At 34.4% G+C, this 11,086-nt stretch overlaps 1 protein-coding gene across 1 annotated transcript in view; it reads left to right on the top strand.

The window, feature by feature from the left end:
• The first annotated feature begins 9,211 nt into the window (after positions 1-9,211).
• Positions 9,212-11,086, top strand: part of LOC117120863 (hsp90 co-chaperone Cdc37-like) — a 24,029-nt gene continuing 22,154 nt past the window's right edge. The window contains exon 1 of the mRNA XM_033265959.1: positions 9,212-9,341. Coding sequence (XP_033121850.1) covers positions 9,292-9,341 — 50 coding nt within the window. The 5' untranslated portion in view covers positions 9,212-9,291. The remainder of the gene's footprint in view (positions 9,342-11,086) is intronic.

Below are 11,086 nucleotides of genomic sequence, written 5' to 3'. Positions count from 1 at the left end.
GTATTTATATATAATATGTATGTATATATGTATATATATATATATATATATATATATGTATATATATAATAATAATAAATATATATAGGGCCTATATCGGTATCTTTATTAAAAAATCATATTCATAATTATGTGGTAATTACGTTTATTCAGCACTAGAGTATCACTTATTAGTTTTATTTACAGAAAAACAACGAAGGTTACAAAGCCGCCTTGGTTTGAGCATGATGGTTTGAGACACGTTTCTATTATCGATATATATATTTTTATCATGTTTATTAATGCTTAAATAAATGATTTATGAAATAAATGTAGTACTGTGAAAAGATTAGTTTGTCATACGTTTTTTTTTTTTTCTTCTGTTCCGTTTCTTTTCCTTTCACAATGTTCTAATGACCAGTTTATAATGATACATATAAATTAAAATAGACTGAATGGTATAATTATAAATGAAAACAAAGGAAATATATAGTATTTTCATATTTATTTTTCATATCTAATTATTAATATGTTTATAATTATATACTGTATATTTTAATGGCCACTCGAGGCTTCTTTAATAGTAATATACGTTCCCACGAATATAGATTCCCACGGTACTCTTTGAAGTACAGTAGACACAAAGGTTTGATACATATTCTGATGTTTATAAAATACACAAATAAATGGAAATACAGTAAAATATTATTTTAAATGGTTGTTTCAGGCTTCTTTTTAACAATCAGAAACAATTCAAGTAGTACTATTTGCCTGGAAACTATACTATAACAAAAGTTATAGTTAGTACTGGTTCCCATGTACTCTTGTAGGGTAAGATTCTTTGTACGCTGCCTTCAGGAATGTAGACACATTACTGCAAATACAGAATAGGTCAGATGATGCTAAAAATGGACTAGCTATTTTTAGATGCAAACTTGTGCGATGGCAGTGAAGGTGTTGCGTGTAATCACCATTAGCTATCGTCTCTGCTACTGGTATATCAAAATACACAAATAAGTGGAAATATAAATATAGTTTTGATAAATATAAATGTAGCCATATAAAAAGAAAAACTAGACGCATGCAATGCAGTGCAGGTGCACGTGTGTGTAGTAACTTTATATTTGTATAATTTTACAATTCATATATAAAAGTATATGTGATTCAATAAATTACATCAATACCGTAACAAGATACAGAGGCCTTTAGTATGAATAATTCAGAAATTGATAAATAGAACTATGTACAGTATTGTACACTTGACATTTCATTTCAGGGAACTGCAAGAAGAAAAAGAACATTGTTTTTCAATATTGAACACTACTTAACTAAAAAATTTTAAAAACACGCTAAAATTATGTTCAAATTTATTGTAAAATAAATAAAATCAATAGTAAGTCTAAAAAACACCAAGAAAAAAAAAAACGGTACCAGCCTGTGCGAATAACCTCTTAATGTGTACATTGGCGTTCCATATGCTGTTAATCGCGACCAACGTGTCTAGGCCTAGGCGATTGTGAATTTCTTGATTTAATGCATGCTTGGTAAAGGTAATTATGTATTCTAACCAGTAAGCTTGGCATTCATAATATAATTTAATATGATTACTATCTAATATACAATACAATTTGCAAAATGTTTTATTATAGTAAAAATATCATTCATCAAACGTGGGTACGGGTTAGTGTCTGCTGTGTACGGTTTGACCAAAGATGTGTAGGGGTTGACCAAAATTGTGTGTACAGGTTTGTGGGTACGGGTTGGCATGGGTACGGTTTGACATGTATTCGCTTGGGATTGGTCGAGTTGCTGGAGCGGTTTTCGCGCAAGTCCATAAGTTTCATTCTAGGCTAGGATAGCTTATAATAATCATCTTCCGTATAATATTGATCACCCAGTGAGGCTGTGTACAGTATGCCATACAGTCTACAGATACAGATCTGCCGTTTTTGGAGAACTAGGACCTACTCTAGCCTAGTGTAGTAGTAGGCCTAGGCCTAAATTGAACGTAGACCATATTGTCTAGGCCGAGTCTGCTCAAGTAATTGCTTCTCACTGTTCTGGAATTCGCCATTCACCGCAGTAGCTTTTGTAAACAATAGCAATATGCCCATTCCTGTCATTCAGTCAGCCTGCAGCCTTGTGTATTTCTAATACGTTTTATTGTACCTCAACACCATATACAACTTTGGACTATCCATAATAACTCTCTCAACTATAGACTCCAACCCCTACATTTCGCCCTTGTCAATGGCGGAATTCCAGCCCAGGAAGTTGGCGACTGCTTTAGTCTCATTCTCAATGAATGTTTAAGCAATACGATGAATGTTTCAATGTTAACCCTGAATTCATTGAGAAAAACGCTGAAAAAAAAAGAGTTTCGCTGAACAGAATCAGGAATTCTGAAACGATCCAGAACTGTCAAAAATAAACTTAGAAAATGAGTATTCAGAAAGGACTTTACATCACATCAACGTGCAAAATTCTTCGCAGCCCTCAGGGCCTATGATTTTCTGAAAAAAGAAAAAGATGCTGAAGATGAAATCAGATCTACAAAAGTTGAGGAGAAATGCTATAAAGCAAACTATTGGAACTACAGTAAGAATTTATTAAACAATACTCTATATACCTGTGCTTCTCCACCTCTATTTCAAAAGCCTGTAGCGGACATATTTTATAAAGAGAAATACTCGCCTCCCTAGTCAATCGAACTTTCACAGCTTAATTGGATTCCTGACAAGAGAATTCCCGTCGAAGATATGTGCCCGTTTAATATGACCTATATCAAACCCAAAGATATTAAAAACATTCTCCGAAGAGAGATAATTCAACACCCGGACCTGATCAAATCACAGATGGACTCCTCAAAAAGCTTCTGTGTACCCATAGATTTATGGCCACTATGTCCAACAAAATTCTATAACAAGGACATCCCCCATCATCCTGGACAAATTATTATATCACTCTGATATACAAGAAAGGCTTGAATCAAACAGTTCCCCAAAACTTTAGGATGATCGCTCTCTATCATGCATCGGTAAGGTTTTTCATCAATTGTTATCTATAAGAATTGAAGAATCCATTAAGAAAAACAACCTGGTCAACCCTCTTCTTCATTTGCTTTTCTCTGTGGGATAAACGTTGCGTGGACCATAACCAAGTGCTTCACAAAACTATTTGATCATGCTGAATCTAACTCAAGGTCCCTGAGTATAATCCATTTAGGTGTTGCATTAATGTCAAAAATAATTTTTGACTTAAACTTAATAAAATTGTTATAATATGAATGGCTGGTATCTGAGTAGTTACTGGAACAAAACTAAAATCATGAAATTTTAACTCCGCATTCTAGGATCATACCACTTTTTATATAGGGGTATATAATAGGAATGTTACGGATGGACATTTTAATAGAAGAATATATCTTTTATATACAAAACCTTAAATCTTTCAGATTCTTTGATTACTGGTAAGTGTAAGGGTGAAACAAGTCTTAATGAATATACAATAGAACCTCGATTTTACGTACGGTACGGGACCAGAAGGCGTACGTAAATTGGGGATTCGTAAAATAGAGGTTGGGTTAAATTTGTGGTAACCTTTGACCTAATACATGTACGTAACGCTCAATAAACGTATGTACGAAAGAACGATGTTACCTAGGCTAGACCTAACCTCTGGCCTAGGCCTACGAATAAAACCATGTGTTCAGTGTTTTTATTCATCACTTTACGATGTCATAATAAAGTATTCAAATAAAACCATGTGTCTAGTGTATTAATTCATCACTTTATATCTTTTATTTAACTAAAATAAAGAACATGAAAATATTGTAAGATTACCAATACGACAAAGGTATAACTTGGGAACTCTCCTTCATGCCTATTCTAACAACAGAGCTGTGGTGTTGTCTGGGCCTGTTAAAACTAAAACCATGTGCGTTCGTGTACGTGAAACAGCAACCATGTGCAATGCACTGGGCGAGCCAACCAATTAACGTTTGTGTACGAAACTATGTCTACTCAGCTTCGTGTAGAAAATTCGACCAGACAAGTTCTTCCATGTATTGCCACACGAAGCTAAGGAGGAAAGCAATTATTTTGAGCACCATCGATAGTTGTTCATCTCACTCAGTTCACATGGTTTTAGACTCAATCAACATTGCTGTTTAATGAAAATACGTTGCATTATGGTTTGTTTTATTGTTATAGTCTTTTTACTTATGGTTGCTCTCAAAAGGGCCGTTTGTTTTGAATATTTTCGGGGTTTTTGATGACGTCATCGTCCATATGAGGCGTACATAAAACCGAGGGTTCGCATAACTGGGGTGCGTAAAAACGAGGTTCTACTGTACATGAAAAATTAGTAAATATTGCTGGTAATTAGTAAAAATACCTAATTAGCTGTAGTCCAAAATTCAGACGTCAGTCCGAAACGCAAATTAGCTTACAGTAAATGTTTTTTTCATGCTTCTATACAATAGATTACAATTAAAAAACATATTAACTTATCTCTACTACATTGATGATTACAAAATAACTCAACAAAAATTTTGTTAACGTTAAAATTTTAATTACACATTTAATTAAAAATGTGTCCGTCCGTAACAAACGTTGTTACGGATGGACATGCCACATAAAATACATTTTGATTGGCCAATTTATGTTAAACAATGTTGAAATGAATTATACTGAAGATGTTTATGTTTAGCAATTTTTTTCTCATAAAATCTATCAGTAAATTGGTGGAAATATTCGTTTAGTAATGTAACCTCAGGGTGATTGTCCATCCGTAACATACTTGGGTGTAATGTTCCTTCATATGCTTCAAATTTACATTTTTACGATTCATACTGAACTCCTTGGACACTTATAAATGTAGATGTATGGTACAATTATTTTGGACATAAAATTTCAATTAAAGCTATTAATTAAAATATTGTTACAGACAGATATATCTGTGTTACGGACAGACATGTTAGGCAGTGTATGTTAAATTTACCATGGTTCAACCAAACTACACTTTCAATTTAACAATTGATCAATTATTACACCCCAATATCATTTTTCAAAGGTAGCAATTTGATCAAATTATTATGAAAAATTAATTAATTCAAGATATTATTTAGTTTAATAACTTATTTTCTCTGAAATTATGGCAATTATATAGGGCCTACTGTAGGTTTGACGAATGTCAGTTTATGTACAGTTCAATTGCTTGAACATAAAACATTTTACAAACAATCATCATTAGAGAGGCTGTTATAATCCTAAATTTAAGAAGAGTCAATTATCATTTTAAAAATCAAATTTTTTCATTAATATTTATCATTAGGATGTTTGTTGCAAAAGTGTCCGTCCGTAACAAAAGAAAAATGTCCATCCGTAACATTTTCTTTTGTTAATAACTCAAAGACAAGGAAGTATTTAGTAACCAAACCAAGTCTCATTAATAGACAAGTATTAAATAACTTAATTTAGCAATGAAACATTTTTGTCAGCTCTCGCTTCCCTAATAGAAATTTCTGCTAATTTGTAAAAATTAGAAACCGCGAATTCTATCTTGTCCTTCCGTAACGCTCACATTTTCGCTGTTCTATTTTTACTAACAATATCAATCCGCACAAATTTTTTTTGTAAGATAGAGTGTATACAATTCTTGCATATGAAACATATAATGAACCAGAAGAGTGGCATAAAATGTTTTTGGAGAATTTAAATTGAAAGTTTTGAAAAAGTGTCCGTCCGTAACGATGGATTATACTCCCCTACATATAACCTGGTTCGATCTTGAGGATGCATTTTGATCCGTTCCCCATGAACTTAATCATTAGTCACTCGCTAGATGCAATATAGCTCCTGCTGTTCATTTATATATAAAAAGTCTTTTACTCAAATCTTACAAGTAGTATTCGAACTAAGAACTGGACGTCATACTCTTTTCATTTCAGGAAAAATTGATTTTCCAAGGTAACCCTCTATCACCCATTATATTTTTGCTTTGCTTTGATCCAATTATTTTATACCTTGAGACAGAGCTCTCTCAAGGCTACTCAGTAGCCTAAAAGATACTAAAATTATTACCACTCCATTTGCAGACGATTTTTCTCTAATTGCCTCCAATAAGTGTACCCACCAACAAATTATCTCAACTCAGATCCCATACCCTTTCCCTAGGCCTTAACTTTAAATTAAGCAAGTGTAGATCGTTCTCCATTAGCCCTGGGAGAGCCGTGAACATACCATTTAAACTGGGTCCTGATGTTATTCCTTCAGTTGAAGACGAGTCCCGTAAGTTCCTTGGTTCCCTTATTACTTTCAAAAACAAAGAAAACAATGTTTTCGATTACCTTTTTAATTTAATTTTTAATGGTCTTAAGAAAATCGATTCTTCTCCCATTCGATCTGAATTTAAGTTACGCATTTTTTATTCTTACTTTATGCACAGCAGAAGGTTCCACCTTACTGTCAATGACGTGTGTGTCTCCCATCTCGACAGGCTGGATGCTCTCGCCAATAAATATGTTAAGCGTTGGCTGGAAATCCCCCATCCTGGGACCCTTGCCTTCGCTTTCATGCCCAAAGGCCTTGACCTGATATGTCCTTTACGCCTATACAAGGAAGCCCATCTTTCAGCCCATTTCATCCCGGTTGAAAGGTGGTCCATTTGTTAACGCCTGTATTGACAGTAGGGTGGAACGTGAATCTAACTGGACGAGAAAAATGTTTATTGCCATCGAATGCAAAAGTATGTATAATGCCTCTAAATCACCTGAATGTTCATATATAGATTCAAACCATTGCTAAAAAATCCCTTAAGCAGAATATTCAGGAGAATTGGGGCCTCCACGTGAAGAGTCTTACTGTTCAGGGCAAGTTGCTTGTGTCCTTGGGCAAGGCACTTTATATATGTTTGCCTCTCTCTACCCAGGAGTATAAATGGGTACCTGGTAGGATGTTGTGGCATTGAATGTTCATAGTTTTGTGCGCTAAAGAAGTAGCGAGCGACAAGGGATACTTCCTAAGGAGCAGAGGAAGTTGCACTTTGTGCTGGTTTGCCAGTGTACGTTATCCAGTGACCAGGGGTAATAACGCTCGCGCCTTTGATCATTCTTGGAATTGGCGCCTTATAAATGTTTGAGTATTATTATTATTGTTGCTTCAGGAATCGTGTCACCACTGGAAGAGTGTTGCATACAATTTGCCAGTTGGAGTATTAAAATTCCTTGTCAACTCTGTGGGTGACACACACAAAAGTAAACCTAGTTAGATGGGGTAAATCCACATTCGACAGATTTTTATGGATTTCCATAATTGTTATTTTTAATTGATAATTTAAAAAAAAACAATTTTGATATTTAGTATTTTTTTTTGTATTTCTTTTCTTCTCTTATGTCTTTGTAAATGCCTCTATGTTTTTTAACCTGCGTGGTGCCACGTCCTGGCTCATGTCCTGGTTCTTTATTGTGTCCTTCATTACCTATTTATTTTGTGCAATAAAGTGATTTTAAATAAACATGTCAACTGCTTCGTTGTGTTATCTTTTCTGTCGATTATATGAATAGTAAAGTGAAGTGAATTTGATCTGTATGCTTGAAGAGTCTGAACATTACATTGTATTCTTTTTTGGATAATTATTCTCAAATACTCTACAAAGAATATAGAAAACCGACAGAATTTAACTTATTTCTCTACTCCGCAATCTGTCAATAAATTATTATAGGCCCTACCTAGTCTTTTGGATAAGACATTTAAGCCATTGGTCCTGTGTGCAAAAATGGCCCATGTGCATGTTAAAGAATGAAGTACACTCTTCAGGAAAATTGTAGGGGATTGTCTCCCGGTTTACTGTGCCCAATCATCACCATAAGGGCCCACTGAAAACAGGCCTAGGTCTTCTTCAGGCTTTTTATGTGTTATCCTCGTGTTTTCACTGAATAAAGTCAAACAAATAGGCCTCACCATTTGCTATTTTATTTTTGTTGAGCAGTGGCTGATTGGCCCTTTTTAATCCGTCACATACCAGGGATATAGTTATGGTGGGCAGGGCTACCCAGTCTTGGAGTTTTCCACCCAGTCTTAAGCTAATATCATGGCCCTCCACCTATCTTTATTAACCCCCTTACACAACCTTAAAATCCACTCTTATTTAGAGTTTACCAATGTTACAACCCATTCCACCCAAAATGTCTACCACCCAACCTTAGTTTTCTACAGCTACAACCCTGACATACTGATGTGATTCTGGACCCTTTTAGAAGGAGAAAATGATCAATAAACATACATATGTCTGAAGTGCTCTGAAATTGTATTTAATAGTCTCTAATAATATATTAATACCCCATAGTGTCAAAACCTGAGCATTTCCACAAAGCACCAGCACTCTTCCTTTAGGTACTGTCAGTAACTACTGTAGGCCAATGAATTCTAGTCCACAGTGCACGGCATACATTAAATGACAAAAAATTTTAAAGATTGTTACGAAAATGTGTGTAAGTGTTAGAGGTGTTCAGGATTGGAATAGGTAAGGGATGGTGTGTGCCTAGTGAGCTGCAAAAAAATTGTATAAAAAAACTGTTTAAGGTTTAATATTGAGACATACTGGACTAAGGTTAATTTTCTTTATAATTTGTGTGGAAATCAAATATATAAGCCTAAATTTTGTTTTTGTGGGTTGTATTTTCTGAGGAGGAACTGCTTTTCTGACGAGCTAAGCCCCTACACATATAAAAAGTAGCCCTCCACAAATCGTAGTGAAATCCTTCTGAACAATTTGAAATGAATCGCAATTTTTAGGTCAAAATTTAAAGAAAATTTAAAGCCAAGCTGTGGAGGAAAAATCATTTTCATATTTCCCCAGTTTTAGTTAATTAAATATCTGTCCCAAGTTCTTGTCAAACTTGCTTTCAGTGAAAATGTATTCAACATAATATTTTTTTCCCTCAGGTGATGGACTTTAATGGTATGAATTGTATTGGTGGTTGATGTTTCAGAATGTATGCCCCAAGAATGAAAAATATAGAAAAAAACATTTTTTAGATTAATGGATGGAAACTATTTATAATGATTTATTCTTTCAGTTAAAACAATTAATAATATAAAAGTGGGGCTAATAATTTGTTTTGCATTTAAAATGTACTTGTTTTGGAAAGTTGGTTGGTTGATTATATTGTTGTTTATTATTATTTTTTAATGTCATTTTGGGTTATTATGTTATTGTTACACACAGGTGTCTGATGATGAGGATGAGACCCATCCTAATATCGACACTCCAAGTCTTTTCCGATGGCGCCATCAAGCAAGAATTGACAAGATGAAGGAAATGGAGGAGAACAAGAAAAAACTGGAATTAGGAAAGCAGCAGTAAGTCCAAACATCATCAAAGACCTCCATCAAATATTACTGTACTTATATCCAGGCCTGCCATAAAAGCCATGGCTCAGTATATATTGTCTTTAAGCTTTTGGATTTATTAAATTTAATGCATTCAATTTCATGTGATGGTCTGAATTTCTACTGTTAATAGTGAGTAAATACTGTATTCATAATTCTTGAATAATTTCATGTACAGAATTGTAGAGTTGATTTGTACATTAAGATTTAAAAGAGGTTTTTTTTACATTTCATTACATGCATGCAACGATAGCTGTATGCTTGAAATCAAAGAACCGAAGTCTAGGAAGACTACCGTAAATGCTTGAATAAGCCAAGCTCTCAAATAAGCGCTGCTGCACTTATCGAGAGTACTGTATATACTACCCTGTGTGTTTCTTTGAGAAATAGGGTGTTCAATACAATACATATATATAGCAGGGGTTCTCAACTTTCAGCCAGCGGGCCATTTCTGGCCTGTGAGTGCAAGCCGAATTAATATTTTCAGTTTGGCTTGGGCCAAGATTTGAAACCTTAATAATTTTGAATTATGTTTTTCCAACTAGGCCTATATATTGTCCCACAAATTGTAGCGATTTGATCTATCAAATCAGAAAAACTATCGCAGCAAATGTAAAGAAATACTGTACTGATATCCCATTGTGTGATAAATGACATTTTGACTTTTGTATTACCAAACACAAGGGTAACTTAGGTCAAGGTGCCCTGTACAGTATGAGTGTCTAGCAGCTTATTATTTTCAAAAGATTTCTAATTTGAGAAGCGAACACCCCTCCCAAACCATCCCCCAGCTCGCACCTACACCGCTTGGATGGCGTAGGTGCCCCGGCCCAATAAACAATTTTTATCCCGATACAGTTGAGAACCCCTGGTATACAGTGTTAAAATGAATACAGTCAAACTCGCCAAAGTCAAAGAATTGTCAAAGTCAAAATTATTTTCATGTCACTTCATCTTCCCTATATTTACAATGGTTAATATTTGCTCTAACTCGAATAAATTTAAGTCGAATAAAAACGAAAGTCGAAAACATATGTTACATGCCAGATTGATCTGTTTTCCATTAATTGTTAGTTCGTAAGTCGAAGTCAAAATCTTGACGTAAAACTTCAACTAAAATAAATCATTTTAAGCTGTCACCGCTTTACCAACATCGCTGTGAACATCAACAAGTGACTTATACATTTGGCAATGCAGAAATTCACGCGCTAAGTAGGCCGGACAAGTGACTCGTGTTTACATTGCATATCGGTACTTTGCGTAGTTTATTTTACATGCACTCAACTCACATTCCTCACTATTGTTCAGACATGTGGTAACGTCGACAAGTGACGAATGTTTAAGCACTGTTTCAGGTTTTGTTAGTTCTTTTTTAAATACAGTAAATTAAATTGTAAGATACGTACAGTAATTGTAAAATAGAGTAAATGTCTTATGGAATTTAGATACTGATTAGGGAATAACTTGTCATAAAACAAATGTGCTACTTGTTTTTTCTTCATTCCGATCTTTGATGCTTACAAACTATCTGCAGAGGATAGCCTGCTCTCCTTGCAGTGTAGCGAGAAGCAAGCATGTGCATATGTAGTGGGCGATTTTTGAACGGTCCATTTTGTGGCAGGTTATACACATCTGGTTAACTTACGATTAATACACGTGTTGAAATATATATATTATAGACTATTTCCTAGTAAGTATTGGTTTGGTCTTTGGGA

This window comes from Anneissia japonica, unplaced genomic scaffold (genome assembly GCF_011630105.1).
Source record: "Anneissia japonica isolate Jap-2015-1 unplaced genomic scaffold, ASM1163010v1 scaffold287965_len1858130_cov191, whole genome shotgun sequence".
Taxonomy (NCBI): Eukaryota; Metazoa; Echinodermata; class Crinoidea; order Comatulida; family Comatulidae; genus Anneissia; species Anneissia japonica.
Note: the sequence above shows the minus strand (reverse complement) of the source record. Positions and strands in the feature narration are given on the sequence as shown.